The sequence below is a fragment of the Carcharhinus amblyrhynchos genome, chromosome 9, assembly GCF_965287045.1.
Source record: "Carcharhinus amblyrhynchos chromosome 9, sCarAmb.v2.hapA, whole genome shotgun sequence".
NCBI classification, from domain to species: domain Eukaryota; kingdom Metazoa; phylum Chordata; class Chondrichthyes; order Carcharhiniformes; family Carcharhinidae; genus Carcharhinus; species Carcharhinus amblyrhynchos.
The window spans coordinates 58,144,182-58,163,743 of record NC_137332.1 but is presented as its reverse complement, the minus strand read 5'-3'; the positions used below and the strand labels follow the sequence as shown (position 1 = coordinate 58,163,743).

The 19,562-nt window shown below is 42.5% G+C and overlaps 1 protein-coding gene across 1 annotated transcript in view; it reads right to left on the bottom strand.

Moving 5' to 3' along the window:
• axdnd1 (axonemal dynein light chain domain containing 1) overlaps positions 1 to 19,562 on the bottom strand; it is a 179,958-nt gene that overhangs the window by 19,093 nt on the left and 141,303 nt on the right. The window contains exons 21-26 of the mRNA XM_080196753.1: positions 18,489 to 18,585; positions 18,123 to 18,266; positions 10,134 to 10,238; positions 6,585 to 6,692; positions 5,203 to 5,331; positions 3,892 to 3,983 (exon numbers count right to left, since the gene is read on the bottom strand). Coding sequence (XP_080052879.1) covers positions 3,892 to 3,983; positions 5,203 to 5,331; positions 6,585 to 6,692; positions 10,134 to 10,238; positions 18,123 to 18,266; positions 18,489 to 18,585 — 675 coding nt within the window. The remainder of the gene's footprint in view (positions 1 to 3,891; positions 3,984 to 5,202; positions 5,332 to 6,584; positions 6,693 to 10,133; positions 10,239 to 18,122; positions 18,267 to 18,488; positions 18,586 to 19,562) is intronic.

Below are 19,562 nucleotides of genomic sequence, written 5' to 3'. Positions count from 1 at the left end.
AGGTATGTGTCATCTTCGCAAAGGCTATGCCTGTCAAACTCAGGTTGCTTGATTGCTGTGGTCAGTTGAAGATCAGGCTACATCCTCAGAAAAGCAACTGGTAAACTACTGGACAAAATTTAGAGTTTTGAAGGACTTTGTGGCTGATTTTTAAAATTTTTTTCATGGGATGTGCATGTTGCTGGCAAGATCAGCATTTGTTGCCCAGCCCTAGGTGCCACTGAGCTGAGTAACTGCAGAGAGTAGTTAAAAGTTAACCACATTGTGTGGATCTGGAGTCAAATAATCCAGATCAGCTAAGGACAGCAGATTTCTTTCTCTAAAGGACATTAGTGAAACAGATGGGTTTTATATGACAATCAACAGCGGTTCCATGATCATTGTTAGGCTTTCAATTGAATTCAAATTCCAACATCTGCCATGGTGAGATTCAAACCTGGGCCCCTAAACCATTATTCTGGGTCTCTGGATTACAAATCAGGTGACAGTACCACTATGCCACCTCCTCCCCTAAATTAGCTTCATATATGCTGAGTGGACTGTTAAGTAAATCCATTAGATCTATCTTTGTTGTATCTGCTATTTAATGTGTAATTTACAATTTATATTGATCATAATTTGTCTGTTAATTTATGTTTAACTTGTGTTGATTTTCATTTGAGAAACATTATGAAGATTGCAATATTGTCCATTGGTTTTCTCTTTGGGAGCATAGAATCCTTACATTGCAGAAGAGGCCATTCAGCCCATCGAGTCTGCACCAGCTTTCCAACAGAGCATCCTATCCTTGCCCTATACCGTAACCCTACATATATATCCCGCTAATCCCCTTAACACATATATCCTGGGAGACTGACAATTTAGCACAACCAATCCAACTTAACCTGCACATCTTTAGACTGAGAGAGGAAACTGGAGCACCTGGAGGAAACCCACACAATCACGGGGACAACGTGTAAGCATCACGCTGTGACAATACTGTGCCTTTAAGAAATATAATCATGTTCCTTTGCAAGGTTTTATTGGCACTGTGTCTCTAATTGTTACTGAAGCAGTATAATTGATTTCATATTTATTTTAATCTGGCCTAATGTAAGGTTCTGTGGTTTTTAATGATCCCTTGGGATTGCTGGGTGGAGAATGATTGACCAGTCAGGTGATGTCTGGGAACATTATTTTTTCAATTAAAAAGTCCAAGGTTTTAGTTTCGCTTTTCAGTAGTAGTCTGAAGGGGCAAACAGCAACACTGCTTTTCTCTTCTCTTTGGAGTTGGGAGTCTTCAGTTTCATTTTCTCAAATGCTGTTTAGACTTGAGACAGAAAGTAATGTCTCTCTGGAGTTGGAAATTCCATTTTCTGTGAGTTGCAGTTAAAAACTGATGGAAGTAGGCAATCTCTCTCTCTCTCTCTTCAGCAATTTTCTGGAAACTTCCAGGACTGGGAAGCCTCAGAGATTCATTCCAACATTCAAAGGACTAATTCACAGCAGGTGTTAAAAAGCTGAAATCACGTGAGCATACTTACTTTTTGTGCCAAGTCTAGAAAGGTGTGTATGTCTATTGGATGGTGTTCAATTTGGAAGAACACAGATAGCTAGCGTTAAGGTTTATACTATATCATATTGAATCTTGTAATTGGTAAATGTTATGCTAATTCCTTTTATTATATTGTGTATTTAAATAAACTTTGTTTGATAACAGCTTCCAAGTGGATCACTTGAATCATACCTGAAGTGATACACCTATGCCAAATTCAAATGTAAAAACTACGGGTCTATGTTATCTTCATAAAACACCTTGGAGTTTCTGGCCTGGATATTAACAACACAGACAATCACCCAAAGCCAGAATTGAACCCAGGTCCCTTGCGCTGTGAGACAGCAGTGCTAACCGTTGTGCCACCGTGCTGCCTTATTGGGTAATTCTGGTCTTTTTTGATTTGTTGGTCTCCATGGGACCTCTGTGTCCAATTCCATTGGAGGCAGCTAGGTCGCTGGCAGATCGGCTATGAAATCCTTGTCCACCATCGGATTGGAAGGCTGTATCACCTATTACCTTGGTGCATAATGGCATCTCTCTGCATGAGGATCCCAGACCACCTCTCACCTTTTGCCCGCTTGGCTGATTTTTCCCACCAAGATCAACCTAGTTCGGTAGCTATAGCGCACTCAACATTCACTTTGCCTCATCTAATGGTGCAGAAAACACCTCAGCTGCTAAGTCTGTCAAATCCATCTTGGTCAGGAGGCAGGGTCTCTTCTTATCATTGTTTGGGAACCTCTCACCATTCCCAAGCAATTTGGAGGAGAACCCACAGGAAAACATAGCTGAACTGTGGGACCATACTTTGTCCAGCCTGTGCCATTTCCTAGCTCCCAGATTTTTGCCTCTGTCTTCACTGAAGGTGGTGGATACCATATTTGCAGGTTACTGCTGTGACCACTAATCCTCCTTCATATATTTTCTGGTTTGCTGGAGGATGATGTTCTAAGCTCCAGGGTGACTTGTCTCCACTGTAGTTACAAAGGATTTTATTTATAAAGCAGCTGAAGATGGTTATGTCAGTTGGATTATCCCAGCTCCAAGACATTACGGTGGGAGTTCCTCAGGGTAGCATCCTAGGCACATCCATTTTTATCTGCTTTATAAATAACCACCTATCCATCATAAGGTCAGAAGTGGACATGTTTGTGGATGACTGAACTATGTTCAGCACCATTCACAACTCCTCAGATACTGAAGCAGTTCGCTGGACAATATCCAGGTTTGGGCTGACAACTGGCAAGTAACATTCACAAGTGACAGGCAATGATCATCTCTGACAGTAGAGGATTTAACCCATTGTCCCTTGACATTCAACGGCATTAACATTACTGAATCTCCCATTATCAACATCACAGGGTTACCACTGACCAGAAACTGAACTAGCCATATAAATACTATGGCTACCAGAGAGATCAAAAGCTGGGAATCATGCAGCAAGTGCCTCACCTTCTACCCCAGGGCCTGTCCACCATCTACAAAGCCCAGGTCATCAGTGTAGTGGAATATTCTCCACTTGCCATTTGCAGCTCCAACAACACTCAATAAGTTTGACACCATCCAGGATGCAGTTTGATTGTGATCCCTTCCACAAAGATTCAATCTGGCAGACAGTGGCGGTCGTGCGTACCATCTATAGGATGCACCTCAAGCACTACCAAATTTCCTTAGGCAGTACCTTCCAAGCCCACAACCACTATTATCTGTAAGAACAAGAACAGCAGACACATGGGAATACCACCAGCTGGAAGTTCCCTTCCCTTCTTGACTTGGAAATATATTGTCATTCCTTCACTGTCAAAATATTGGAATTCCCTTCCTAACAGTAATGTTGGTGTAGCTATATCTCAGGGACTGCAACCTTCAAGAAGGCAGCCTACCACCGCCTTCTGAAGGGAAACTAGGGATGGGCAATAAATGTTGGGCTAGCCAACAACATCCACTTCCTATTAAAAAAAATTTTAAAAATAGTCAGGGATCTTGGTAAATATTGAAGACAGGCGTGGCTAGTGTTTAAAAACGGTGGCAGTGCCCATGCTGCCATCAGGTAACAGCAGAATTTCCATCTTCCTTCCTATCAACTCCTTCCATAACTTGATTTGATGGGTTCCATGCCTCTGCCTCATTAAATGACTAACTGCCTCATGACTGTGTTCAGCCAACTGTTTCTGCCCCATGTCATCTGCATTAAACTCCCCACAAGGAGCAACTTCATAAGCAGTTGTTCCTGAAGGTTGTAGCTATGCTATCATGATATACCATCTGAAATAATGGATTATACAATGCAGCACATAAAGACAAGTTTTCTAGTAGTGAAGTTGAATTCAGGAGAACTATAATTATCTACTCACATAAGTTGCTGCTGTAACAGTCCCACAGCAACCAGCTCCTCAAATGCGCGCTTTGACTTGGGATGTGTAGGAACAACAGCATCAATATCAACCTGCAATTAAAGTTCAATATTAAGTGAACAAAAGATATATTCAAGACATTGCAGGTACAACATGATGAAGAACTATTTTACTTATAATTTTACTGTTATACCATTTTTCTATAGAACAAAGCAAAGTTTGACTCTATTCCCACCCTGCACATACTTGATCCCAGGCCAATTTTGCTTCCCATAGTATTTGTTAGGCAAGTGGATAGAGTTAAGATACAGATCAGTCATGATCTAAGTGAAAGGTGGAATAAAAACAAAATGGCTTAAAACTGATTTTTGGGCCTCCTGCAGAATTCTCCCCTGCTGCTACTGACACTGCTAACAGGAGCTTGGGAGAATTTCACCCATAGATTTAAAGCGATTTTTAAGTAATTGGTAGGAAGATGAAGAAATATACTTTCATTCAGAGGTTGCTGGGGTCTGGAATTCACTATCTGAAGGATAGTAGAAGCAGAAGCGCTCAACTCAGTAAAGCTGTTAGTGTCTGGATATGCATCTCAAGTGTCATAACCTGTAGGACTTTGGACCAAATACGAGATAGTCAGATTCACATTAAGCTGAATTGCTTGTTTAGAATCGTAGAATCCCTACAGTGCAGAATGAGACCATTTGGCCTGTTGAGTCTGCACTCGACAACAATCCCACCTAGGCCCTGTTTCCGTAACCCCATGTTTTTACACTACTAATCCCATGACACTAAGGGGCAATTTAGCAAGTCCAATCAACCTAATCTGCACATCTCTGGAGTGTGGAAGGAAACCAGAGTACCCGGAGGAAACCCATACAGACGCAGGGAGAATGTGCAATCTCTATGCAGACAGTTGTCCAAGGCCAGAATTCAACCCAGGTCCTTGGCACTGTGAGGTAGCAGTGCTAACCGCTCTGCCACCATGCTATTATATTGGATGGCCCATTTCTGCGCCATAAACTTTTTATGATTCTATTTCATAATATGCTCAAGGATTGAATAATCTCTCCTTTTTATGTGGATGTTAAAATAAATTGTCACACTAAACTCCAACTGAAATGGCTAACCTGAAGATAAAACTAAAAACATCTTGGTATACATGGCATAGCTCCACATTAAACAGCATATTTAGCTACAATCATAAAAGCATTTCTTTCTATCCTCCTTCACCGGAATGTTTGATCAAGAACATTACAATGGCTGAATTTTTGCGAACGTCTCAGAAATGATTAGTATTGGTTAAGTTTTTACCTTTCCCACAGGAACAGCAGTTTCATTCAGGTCTCTTTCATGGACGTTAGTATCTTCACCAATAAATTTCAGGATGGTTCTGCTCTGGCCCTTGGATAGTTGGCTTCCCACGATTCCAAAACTTTCATCCTAAACAAATTGATTTAATTGCTAGAATGCAACAGTTTTTTGTTCCAAACTTTTCTTTGTACTGAAAATATGTATCAATCAAGATGGCACATATCATTAATGAAAAAGATGCTGGGGCCAGTATTTTACTGGCCCTGTCCCCCCACCCCCCCCCCCCTACCCACCCCCCCCCACCCACCCACCCCCACCCCCCACCCACCCACCCACCCCCACCCCCCCCCACCCACCCCCCCACCACCCACCCCACCACCCACCCCACCCCACCCCCACCCACCCACCCCACCCCACCCCCCACCCCACCACCACCCCACCCCCCCACCCCACCCCCCACCCCACCCACACCACCCCCCCACCACCACCCCCCCACCCACCCCACCCCCCACCCCCCCACCACCCCCCACCCACCCCACCCCAGGAATCGGAGCTGTTGAGGGGCAGAGCATGGGAAGGTCCTTTGACCTCAGACAGGATTTTACAGTTCTGAACAAGCAAGGCTGTAAAGTCTCACCCTACATGCGTAATGAAATTCAGATAATTGCGCCCTTGGATTGTGCACTATAGATACCATTTGGTATCCAAATGGCAACTACAGCTCATATGCACACTCTTGAGTGAGTCATGCCAAAGGTCATATTGGTAATAGTGTTAGCATATGCACAATGGATTGCCACTGAAAACAGGGAGATCATGACTCCAGTAAATGTACAATGCTGATTTAATATCAGCTGCACCATTTTGTAGATCAACACTCCAACTAATGCCTTAATTTTGCATTCAGCAGCAAGAAGAATCCCCCACCATGAATGCTATTTAAATGCATCATTAACTGCTTACACATTAGTTGCTCATGGAGTTTTGTCCATTACTTGGATTCTACACTGACTGGATAGCTAGTGCTGCAGTGACATTGTCATTGGATTAATAATCGAGAGACCCAGTTCGAATCCTACCATGGTTGACAGTGAAATTTGAATTCAATAAAAATCTGGTGCTTTCTATAGTTGTTTAAAGTTGCCAATTGCTCCAAGACATTGATGTAATAGCAATTATTAACCTTAAAATACAGAATCACTTGGTAAAGTGTTAGCGGTCTTGCAGAGCAGGGTAATTTGCCAGAATGGGGAGCAGGAACAAAAGGATAGAAGAGTTCTGAGCAGGAGGCATACGATGCCAATACCATTCATATACTGAAGGGCAATATAGTGGCTAACATATGGGCACTACTGATCTGAAAATAACATGTTTGATACTACCTGATCATCTTTCATTCTCTCAGCTCCACCTGTACTTCCACTTGACTTTAAAAGTTGTGAACTTTCTCCAATCTCAGTGACACTCTGACTCATTTGCACAGATGACTTCTAAAGTGCAGGAAAAGTGATAAAAATACAGCATCCTCATTAACTGACAGTGAAATAAATTACGCCAAAAATGCATAATGCGGTAACAATCATTAAGAGTACACTTGGTGTATGAATTTAAATCCTGCATAAAAGAATTTTCTTTGTGCAGCAGGTTTCCTGGCAGCTAACCAATCTATATAATTTAATGTCTTGCCTAAATTAAACTTTCAAAAAGCATGACAGCCCACAATCATTGCTTCCCTATGGGTCAAATTACCTTGATTGTTTCAAATAGCCACTTTCTTTTAAGTTAATTATGATTGACTTAAACATCCAATTATTTAAAATTAAGCAAAGAATATTTCAATTCATTGGACAACTAGAAAACAACCAGGAATAAGTGTGACTGAACCACTAAATTTTCAAGCATGAGAATTTCACGATAAAGTGAGAAATGGACCACACTCAATAATGATTAGAGAATGCCAACCCTGCCAATAAAATAAGTAAAAAGAAAAAGCAAAAAAAAAGAGAATCTGAAACAAATAAGAAGTTCAACAATAATTAACATTAGGTCAGGATCTGATTGAAAGAACAGACAAAAAAAGTCTCCTATGGAATGAAGAAAAATTATAGCTGAACAGCATTTTATAAGTGCAGAAGAAGCAAAAGATGGGGTGGAATAAACAAACTCACATCCACATGAGAGGGAATGGTATGTCTGTAAAAGTATTTAAATAAAAAACAGGAAATAGTTAAGTGACAGCAATCAGAGATAACAAGAAGTATAATTAAATGAAATGCATTTATGAGACATGAAGAGTTCGATTTTTGCATCAGCGGTAGGAAATTGAAGTCAGGCTTGTTTCCATGTCCTAAAGCATCCCCTGCAAAGAAAGAGAAATGAGCCCTGGCTTTCACAGGGTAACAGGGTGAATGAGATGGAGACAGGTTTGGCCACAAGGGACTGGAACGGAAGCATGCCAACTCAAGTGTAGGCCTGATTTAAACCCACCACAGCAGCCACTTACATTGGTAATGAAGAAATGCAGTGAACTTTGGGATGAATTTCTCAATTCAATTGTGTTCCAAAAGAGCTGGGGAAACCAAAACAGCCCTTCATTTTACCGATGCTGAGCTAAATGTGATGCTGCAGGCTGTGCGGGAAGAAAGGGTGATCCTTTTCCTGGAGAACAGCAGGAGACCACCCAGACAGCATTCCTGACCAGAAAACTCCTTTATGCTCTTACATCCTGCCATCAGGCATACTAAAAGGATTACCAACCTGTATGGCCCTGTCATGAATGCATCTTACGTAGCTGTCAAGTCCTGAAGTGGAACTTGAACCTAGAGCTTCTAGCCTGAAGGTAGGGGTGCAACCACTGTGCCACAAGACTCTGACACTCGTTTAACCTTTGTCCCTTTGCAAACTTTCTCTGTACATTTCACAACTTACTCTCCAACCTAGCTTTGTCTTATCAGTAAATTTAACCACAATGTTTTCAATCCCTTCATCCAAGTTGGTTATATTTTTGAGGGCCAGCACTAATCCCTGTGATTACAGCTTTTCAGCCCAAAAATGACCTATTTATCTCTACTCTCTCCTTCTGGTTAGCTAATCAATCCTCTATCCATACTGTTATCTCCAAGACCACAAGCTCTTATTTTGTGTAGTAACCGTTGACATGGCACCTTGTCAAATATCTACTGGAGATCCAGGTACACCACATCTATAAGGTTCTTTATCCACCTTGCTTGTTTCTTCCAAAAGACCATAAAACATAGGAACAGAATTAGGCCACTCGGCCCATCAAGTGCTCCACCATTCAATCATGGCTGATATTTTTCTCATCCCCACTCTCCTGCCTTTTCCTCATAACCCGATTCCCTTATTAATCAAGGACCTTTGTATCTCTGTCTTAAAGACACTCAATGACCCAGCTTCTACAGCCTTCAGCGGCAAAGAGTTCCACAGATTCACCAGTCTCTGGTTGAAGAAATTCCTCCTCATCTCTGTTTTAAAGGATCATCCCTTTAGCCTGAGATTGTGACCTCCGGTTCTAGTTTTTCCTACTAGTGGAAATATCCTCCCCCTATCCACTCTATCCAGGCTTCATAGTACCCTGTAAGTTTCAATAAGATCCCCCCCTCATCCATCTAAACTCGAACGAGTACAGACCCAGAGTCCTCATAATATAAGCTCTTCATTTCAGGGATCATTCTTCTGAAGCTCCTCTGGACCCTTTCCAAGGCCAGCACACCCTTCCTTAGATATGGCACCCAAAACTGCTCACAATACTCCAAATGGGGTCTGACTAGAGCCTTGTGTAGCCCCAGAAGTACATCCTTGCTCTTGTATTCTAGCTCTCTGAACATGAATGCTAACATTGCATTTGCCTTCCTAACTGCTGACTGACCTTGCATATTAACCTTAAGAGAATCTTGAACAAGCGCTCCCAAGTTCCTTTGTGTTTCTGATTTCCTAAGCATTTCCCCATTTAGAAAATAGTCTATGCCTCCATTCCTCCTTCCAAAGTGCATAATCTTTCACTTTTCTACTTTGTATTCCATCTGCCACTTCTTTGCCCACTCTCCTAATCTATCCAGGTCCTTCTGCAACCCCCTTCTTTCGCAATACTACCTGTCTTGGTAATATCTTTGTATCATCTGCAAACTTAGTAACAGTGCCTTCAGTTCCTTCTTCCACATCATTAATGTACATGTATATATGTATATAATGAAAAGCTGTGGTCCCAGCATGGAACCCTGAGGCACGCCTCTAGTCACCAGCTACCATCCTGAAAAAGGCCCCTTTATCCCCACTCTCTGCCTTCTGCCAGTCAGCCAATCCTCTATCCATGCCAGGGTCTTACCCTTAACACCATGGGCTCTTAACTTACTTAAGTCTCCTATGTGGCATCTTGTCAAAGGCCTTTCGCAAATCTAAATAAATCACACCCACTGGTTCTCCTTTATCTAACTTCCTTGTTACTTCCTCAAAGAAGTTTTAATAGATTTATCAGACCTGACCTCCCCTTGACTTAGTCCTATCTTATCATGCACTTGCAAGTACTCTGCGATCTCATCTTTAATAACGGATTCAAATCTTGCCAATGACCGAAGTCAGGCTAACTGGCCTGTAATTTCCCATCTGCTGCCTCCCTCATTTCTTAAAAAGCAGTGTTACATTAGCTACTTTCCAGTCCTCCCAGCTTCCATTGATTCCTAAATGATCACCACCAATGCCTCCACAATTTCCTCTGCTATCCCTTTTAGAACCCTGGAGTGTCGTCCATCTGGTCCACTCATCAAACTGCAACTGCATTGTTGAACAAAAGATGGTTTATTTCAGCATCTCATTATTACTATTCCTTTACCCTAACACATGGTTAGTGAAATATTTTTCCTACTAAAGCATTCATTTATCTTTAAGATAAAGCACATGTTGCTTGAATTTACCTGGAAAGATTCAACACTTATGAACTTATCAATATTTTCTTTTTCTCCTGTCATTACTGTGGATACCTCAGATTCAAACGTCCCAAGTGTGTTAGTGGCTGAGTCCTGAAATGCAAAGATGAAGTGAAGGGGAATAACAAGCTAGCATTATATTTACACAGTCACATTAAAAAATAATGGTCTGAATTTTACCATCAGCTTGCGAGTGCAATCAGCAGGCCTAGAAGCAAACGTGGTATCTAATCCCACCCGTGATTGGATGCCAACACAGATTTCAGGCTAACAGACCAATTAATATGTGGCCAACATGACAGTGGCTCAGCTTTGCTGGTGGGGACAGGAACAGGAGTATGTCAGGTGATGCATCAATGGAGGACTGGAGGAAGAACAAAGAAGTGCACAGGGAACTCTCCAAAGGGTGTCAAAGAGTTGCTGAGGAGTCGCAGGGAGCTGTCAGACTTTGCCTGGAAGGAGTAATGAATTGGTGGCCTCAGGACCAGTAGACAATGCCAGGCAGCAGAGCAGTTCCAGCAAGCACTCTGTTCCCTGCTTCTCAGATGTTTGCCTATATGCTCTACTGGAGGCAGAGAGTGGCAGGAGATACTAATCCCATGAGATTACAAAACAAGGGCACCTCATCAAACGAAAAATGCGTGGATAGAGGGAGTTGCCCAGGTGAGTGGGCCTGATGCTGTGTGCCACACATGGATCCAGTATCAGAAAAGGTTCAATCACCTTCTGTGTTCCACAAGGGTGAGTATTGGGTTAGCATGGACGTGTGTATAAATGTCCTGAAGGGTGCCGGATTTTGTGACATTCAGGAGTGAGAATTGCAGATTACCAAATGGCACCGATCCTTGTGTTGTCTGTTAGAGTCCTAGACCTGAGGTATATTATGAAGCCAGACTAGACCCCAACAGTTTTTTTATTTTAGCATAAAATTGAGGAAAGGATGCTTTCAGTAGAATTACTGAATTCTACTGAAAAATTAGGGATCTTTTATCAAACCATGCTTTATTCATAAGACAGTTTTATATAACTTTAACAAAATGCATCAGCTTAACTTTTAACAATTGAACAACAGTTAAAAAATTGAAAGGAAACATCTCTAATTTCTAACTTATCACTGTTTCAATTCCAAATAAGCAACAGTCCTCTTAACCTAAGCATACTTGCTATAAATTGTTAATAGCTTTGAAGTTTTAATCAAAAAACCTCAGGGGACCTTTTCATCTATAAACTAAAATCCATTAGCTGGATCCTGAATAAATATTACATGACTGAAATGTGTAACTATCCTGCTTTCTCAGCATCTGAGCTGCATTCCCTCCAGGTATATTGACTGCCTGTAGAAAGAAACAGAATTTTAAAACATTTCCTCAAACACAAAAATTGCATATCTAGTAGCATCTACGATAATCACAGTCCAACATGAAGGAACGTTCCCATTTGGTTTGGATGTGTGATAGAGTGAGGTGTGCCAATCTGATGACACCTGAGCCTGTTTGTCATGGGAAGTGATGCATGGAAAGGCAGGTATGGTGTAGCAGATGGAGAATGGACAAATGAAAGCACTTTTGTGCAGGATGGGTGGTGTGGTGCTCAACTTTCTGATCCTTTTGATGTCTGAGGTGGAAACCCTTGAAATGGAATGTGAGCATTGAGCATGGTCCAAGGGTCACAGATGTAAGTAAGAGTCCAGTGGACAGGGAAGAGACTGGAGGACAATATAAGAGACGTAGGATAATAGGATTTTGAATGAGTGAGTCTATGTTACTCATCCAATCACAATGCCTTAGTGAAGCAGCTGTTCGTTGTGACAAACAACCATCAGAGAGACACAGTCACTTTGAAATGATGTAACCAACTGACATCTTGCTCCATTCAATCTGCCATCCTCACAACATGCCACGGTCTGCAAGGAGGAGCTGTGAACAGATGCACATGGGATGCATGAGAAAGTCTGACTGAGATCCTTGAAGGTCTGCATGCCATGATCTCTATCTTGGTGCGGATTAAGTCACCAGACCAAGCAGTGAAAGCTGCTAGACTCCTGGCAGGGTTAGCCTCTGCCTGCCATGAGAAATGACTGTGATGGGAGCTGAAAGGAAAGATATAGGAACTGCCACAGGAAAGATAGAACAGGAGAAAAGAGAAGGGGAAGTTGCATTTTTGATTAGGGAGAACATCACTGCAGTATTGAGAGGGGGTATATACAAGGGTTCACCCACTGAGTAAACTAAAAATAAGGGAGTGATCACTTTGATAGGGCTGTACAACAAGCCCCCAAATAGTCAGCGGGAAGTTGAAGAGTAAATATATAAGGAGATTACAGATAGCTGCAAGAAAAATAGGGTGGTAGTAGTAGGGGACTTGAACCTTCCCAGCACTGACTGGGACAGCCACAACATTAGGCGCTTGGATGGAGAGAAATTTATTGAGTGTATTCAGGAGGAATTTCTCATTCAGTATGTGAATGGCCCAATCTGTGAGGGGGCAAAACCTGACTTCCTCTTGGGAAATAAGGAAGGGCAGGTGATAGAAGTGTTGGTGAGGGATCACACCGGAACCAGTGACCATAATTCCACTAGTTTTAAGATAGTTATGGAGAACGATAGTGTGGCCCAAAAGTTAAAATTCTAAACTGGGGCAAGGCCAATTTTGATGGGATTAGACAGGAACTTTCAAAAGTTAATTGGGGGAGTCTGTTGGCAGGCAAAGGGACATCTGATAAGTGGGAGGCATTCACAATTGTGTTAACTAGGGTTCAGGGTAAGCACATCTCTTTTAGAGTGAAGGGCAAGGCTGGGAGAAGTAGGGAACCCTGGATGACTTGGGATATTGAGGCCCTGGTCAAAAAGAAGAAGGAGGACATGACATGCATAGGCAGCTGGGACCAAATGGATCCCTTGAAGAGTATTGAGGTTGTCGGAGTAGAGTTAAGAGAGAAATCAGGAGGGTAAGAGGAGGACATGAGATTGCTTTGGCAGATAAGGCAAAGGAAAATCCAAAAAGCTTCTCCAAATATACAAAGGGCAAAAGAGTAACTGGGAGAGAGTAGGGCCTCTTAAGGATCAACAAGGTCATCTATGTGCAGGTCCCCAAGAGGTGAGTGAGACCATAAATGAATATTTCTCAATGGTATTTATTGTTGAGAAGGGCATGGACGTTAGGAAACTTGGGGAAATAGTGATATCTTGAGGAATGTACATATTACAGAGAAAGTGGTGCTGGAAGCCTTAAAGCACATCAAGGTAGATGATTCCCAGGAGCTAATGAAATGTATGCCAGGACATTGATGTAAGATTAGAGAGGCAACTGCAGGACCCCTAGCAGAGATATCTGAATCATTGACAGCCACGGGTGAGTGCCCTGAAGATTAGAGGGTGGCAAGTTTTGTGCCTTTGTTTAAGGAGGGCTGCAGGGAAAAACCTGGGAACTATAAACTGGTGAGTCTAATGTCTGTAGTGGGCAAGTTGTTAGAAGCTATTCTGAGAAACAGAATCTATAGACATTTAAAGAGGCAAAGACTGATTAGGGACAGTCAGCATGGCTGTGTGAGTGGAAAATCATGTCTCATGAATTTGACAGTTTTTTGAAGATATAACCAAAAAGATAGATGAGGGTAGTGCAGTTGGTGTTGTCTAGCAAGGCCTTTGACAAGGTACCGCATGGTAGGTTGTTGCATAAGGTTAAATCATAGGGGATCCAGGTGAGGTAGCCAATTAGGTACAAAATTGCTTTGACAACAGAAGACATAGGGTAGTTGTAGAGCGTTATTTTTCAAACTGGAGACCTGTGACCAGTGCTGTGCCCCAGGGACTGGTGCTGGATTCACTATTATTTGTTATTTATATTAATGATTTGGATGAGAATCTAAGAGGCATGGTTTGTAAGTTTGCAGATGACACCAAGATTGATGGCATAGTGGACAGTGAAGAAGTTTATCTAGGATTACAACGGGATCTTGATCAATTGGGCCAGTGGGCCAATGAATGGCGGATGGAGTTTAATTTAGATAAATTTGAGGTGATGCGTTTTGGTAGATCGAATCAGGGTACTCAGTTAATGGTAGGGTGTTGGGGAGAGTTTTAGAACAAAAAGATCGAGGAGTACAGGTTCATAGCTCCTTGAAAATGGAATCACAGGTCGACAGGGCAGTGAAGAAGGCATTCAGCACGCTTGGTTTCATTGGTCAGAACATTGAGTACAGTTAAGACATCTTGTTGAAGTTGTACAAGACATTAGTAAGGCCACACTTGGAATACTGTGTACAGCTCTGGTCATCCTATTATAAAAAGGATATTATTAAACTAGAAATAGTGCAGATAAGATTTACTAGGATGCTACCAGGACTTGATGGTTTGAATTATAAAGAAAGGCTGGATAGACTGGGGCTTCTTTTCCTGGAGTGGAGGAGGCTTAGGTTGATCTTATGGAGGACTATAAAATAATAAGAGGCATAGATAAGGTGGACAGTCGATATATTTTCCCGAAGATAGGGGAGACTAAAACTAGAGGGCATAGGTTTAAGGTGAAAGGAGAGAGCTACAAAAGAGTCCAGAAGGGCAATTTTTTCACTCAGAGGGTGGTGAGGATCTGGAACAAGCTGCCAGAAATAGTAATAGAGGCGGATACGATTTTGTCTTTTAAAAAGCATTGAGATTATATGGGTAAAATGGGTACACAAGTATATGGGCAAAACGTGGGCAATTGGGACTAGCTTAATGGTAAAAACTGGGTGGCAAAAGTTGGGTGAAATTGTGGAATGAGTGGACGTGTTGGAATTGAGAATGGCAACGATATCTTTGTCCCCAACTTAACGCCCCATTGACTTGCTAATCTGCCCTCAATCTGAGAAGGTAAGTGGATGGAATTTGGGGATGGGGAGTCAGAAATTGGTGGGATGGGGCAGGGCGGGGCGGGGAGTACAACATTTTCAGTAGGTGGCTGGGCTGGCAGGCATCAGGTGGCTAGGTTGGGGGGGCGGGGGTGGTGCAAGGCATTGGTGGAAGGAATAATGTATTGGTGGGTAAGAGGTGTTAAATATTGCAGAGGTTTGATGGGTGGGTGGGAGGCAGTGTTAGGTAAGGGGCAGTGGGGTGTAAGGGGTTAACATCAAGGGATGCATGTTGAGTCGGGCATGGGAGAAATGTGAGGGGGGGGTGGTGGTCAGACACGTGGAGGGCTTCAGTTACTGGAAGTTGGTAGAGCAAATGTCAGCCATGTTAAACATCGTGGTAAGGGGTCAGATATTAAGGAGTGGGGGAGCTGGACATCAGTAGGAGGTTGGAGATGAGGAAATTGGACATCAGTATTTATAGGGACGTCAGGTATTGGGATGGGGCAAACCAACTGGGTGCGCATACTGAAGGACTGCAGGGCTTGGATCTGATCCATTGGTTGTGGGATTGCTTAGCCCTGTCTATCACTTGCTATTTCTGCCATTTGGCATGCAAGTAGTCCTGTTTGGTAGCTTCACCAGGTTCACACCTCATTTTTAGGTACGCTTGATGCTGCTCCTGGCATGCCCACCTGCGTGCTCCATTGAACCAGGGTTTATCCCCTGGTTTGACGGTAATGGTCGAGTGGGGATATGCCAAGCCATGAGGTTGCAGATGGAGCTGGAGTACAATTCCGCTGCTGTTGATGGCCCACAGCATCTCATGGATGCCCCATCTTAAGTTGCTAGATAGATTTGAAGTCTGTCCCATTTAGCACAGTGATAGTGCCACACAATACGATGGAGGTTATTCTCAATATGAAGGCTGGACATTGCCTCCACAAGGACTGTGCAGTGGTCACTTTTACCAATACTGTCGTCATGAACAGATACGGCTGGCAGGTTGGTAAGGATGAGGTCAAGAATGTTATTTCCTCTTTTTGGTTCCTTCACCATCTGCTGCAGACCTAGTCTAGCAATTATATCCTTTTAGGACCCAACCAGCTCAATCAGTAGTGCTGCTGCTGAGCCCCTCTTGGTGGTGGACATTGAAATCCCCACCCAGAGTACATTTTGCGCCCTTGCCACCCTCAGTGCTTCTTCCAAGTGTTGTTCAACATGGAGGAATGCTGATTCATCAGCCGAAGGAGGATTGTACATGGTAACCAGTAAGAGGTTCCTTGCCCATGTTTAACCCAAAGCCACAAGACTTCATGGGATCTACAGTCTATGTTAAGGACTCAAAGGGCAACATCCTCCTGACTGTATACTACTGTCGCCAGCTCTGCTGGATCTGTCCTGCCGGAGGGACAGGACATATCCAGGGATCGTAATGGTGGTGTCTGGGGTGTTATCTGTAAGATGATTCCATGAGAACAACTATGTGTCAGGTTGTTGCTTGACTTGTCCGTGAGACAGCTCTCCCAATTTTGGCGCTAGCTGCTGCCTGATCTGCTGAATATTTCTAGCATTTTTTGTCTTTATACCAGCTAGGGCTGGATAGTTTACAGATTGGTGGCACTACCACTAAACTCAATATCCAACCCCTCGATCACAAGCATAGTGTGGCTGCAATATGTACCATCTACAGGATGCAGTGCAATAATTCTTCCAATAGTTTGTTCCAATCCTGCAACCTCTGAAGCAAGATATTCAAGAGCAATTGTGCACTGTCATTTGAAAGCATTACTTGAAGTTATGCACCATCTTTACTGGGACAAATACCATTCCTTCATCATTGTTGGGTCAATGATGACCATCCCTCCACCATTAAGTTTATTGATGATTGCACAACGTTAAGCACCATTTACAACACCTTGAATACTGAAGTGGTTCATGCCCATTTGCAGCAAGACTTGGACAACATTCAGGCTTGGGCTGATGACTGGCAAGTAACATTCATACCACTCAAGTGCTAGGCAAAGATCATTACCAAATCTATCTCCCCCTGACATTCAATGGCATTGCTTTTACTGAATACCCCACTGTCAACATCCTGGGAGTTACTATTGACCAGGAACTGAACTGACCCAGCCATTTGAACGCTGTGGCTATAAGAGAAGGTTAAAGGCTAGGAATTCTATGGAGAGTAACCCATCTCCTGACTCCACAAAACCTGTCCGTAGTCTATAATCACAAATCAGGAATGTGATGGAACACTCTCCCTTTGCCTGAAAGAGTATAGTTCCAGCAACATTCGACACCATCCAAAGTAAAGAAGCCCACTTGATTGGCACCTATCCACAACCTTAAACTTTGCATTCCTCCACCACCAATGCACAGTAACTGCAGTGTGAACCCTTCATAAGGTGTACTGCTACAACTCAGCAAGACTTCAACAGCACCTACCAAACCTGCAACTTCTCTTCTTTGAAGGATAAGGACATCAGATGCTTGAGAACACCAATATCTTCCAATTCCCTTCCATTTCACACAATATTCTGACTGGTAACTATATTATTGTTCTTCATTTACGTTGGATCAAAATCTTTGAACTCCCTCTGTAATGGTACTATAGGTATGCCTATATCATATGGACTGCAGCAGTTATAGAAAGTGGATCACCCTAGCTAACATTTTTAAGGGAAAACTATTAGCATACTGACGACAACAGTTCAATGAGAAGTCCCCCCACCATCTTTCCAAGGCTACTAGGGATATGGAATAAATTGTAGTATTACTCCCATTCCAAATAGAAAAGTAAAAGCTGGAAAGATACAGGCTCTTCTGCTAGCCACTTGAAATAACGTAGAACACTGGATAGGCACTAAAGAGAAAGACATTGAAATCAACATAGAAAATTGGAGTTCCCTGTTAGGAAGTTGCATTTGCAGATGGTGGACGATTACAAGTTTTGCCCAACTGAATTACACTTCCTTCCTACCAAGATCAAGTACATTGCAGACAATCTAAAATTGAAGAATAGGGTGACAGAATTGCACTATGGAATAATATCCAGCTCTTTATCACTTTGCACAGAAGATGAGAAACAGCTGGAGGGAAAATATGCTCAACATTCAAGAATTATCCATTACAATTATCCTTACCCGCAAGCAGGCAGCGCATAGGTCACGGGTCAGATTGATTTGTGATTGGATAGCTTCATCTCTGGATGACAACAATTGGACTGGTTGTTGCTTAATTTCGGAAAGCAGCAGCTCACAGATATTTATCCACTCAGTGCTTTCCACCTGGTAAATCCAAACAAAGAATTCAAAGTGATGATATATGAAATACTACCTCATAACCGTGATAACTGTTAATTGAACAACTTTCCATCAGAGAAAAGAAACATGCTCCAGGCATTCAAAATACTGAAAAGATTATGCAGATACCATAAATTAATTCCATAAAGTGTGCTGCCGTGTTTGGCAAAGATTGCTGTCACCTACTTCTGAAATAGAGAAAATTACCTTAAGTTTTTCAAGTTCCTTCAGTTCATTGTCAGGATCTTCAATGAGCATTGCAGTCCGTTTCTTAACCAATGCCTCAACTATATCTTTGCACCAGCTGTCAACATAAACATAATAGACAAGTAAGAGATATGAAGTACATGAATCAACCTGTTGAAGACTACAGAATTTTATTTGTTCATTCATGGGATGTGGATGGAATTGGCAAGTTATTGCTCTTCCCCAATTGCCCTTCAGAGGGTGTTGGTGATCCACTTTCTATAACTGCTGCAGTCCATATGATATAGGCATACCCGTAGTACCATTACAGAGGGAGTTCAAAGATTTTGATCCAACAAAAATGAAGAACAATAATATAGTTCCCAGTCAGAATATTGTGTGAAATGGAAGGGAATTGGAAGGTAGTAGTGTTCTCATGCATCTGATGTCCTTATCCTTCGAAGAAGAGAAGTTGCAAGTTTGGTAGGTGCTGTTGAAGTCTTGCCAAGTTGTAGCAGTACACCTTATGAAGGGTTCACACTGCAGTTACTGTGCATTGGTGGTGGAGGAATGCAAAGTTTAAGGTTGTGGATAGGGTGCCAATCAAGTGGGCTTCTTTACTTTGGATGGTGTCGAATGTTGTTGGAACTATACCCTTTCAGGCAAAGAGAGAGTGTTCCATCACATTCCTGATTTGTGATTATAGACTACGGATAGGTTTTGTGGAGTCAGGAGATGGGCTACTCTCCACAGAATTCCTCGCCTTAAACCTTCTCTTTAGCCATAGTGTTCATATGGCTGGGTCAGTTCAGTTCCTGGTCAATAGTAACCCCCAGGATGTTGACAGTGGGATATTCAGTAAAAGCAATGCCACTGAATGTCGAGGGGGGATAGATAGTTTACTGTCATTGGTAATGATCTTTGCCTGGCACTTGAGTGGTGTGAATGTTACTTGCCACTCATCAGCCCAAGCCTGAATGTTGTCCAAGTCTTGCTGCAAACGGGCATGGACTACTTCAGTATCCAAGGTGTCACAAATGGTGCTTAACATTGTGCAATCATCAGTAAACTTAATGGTGGAGGGATGGTCATCAA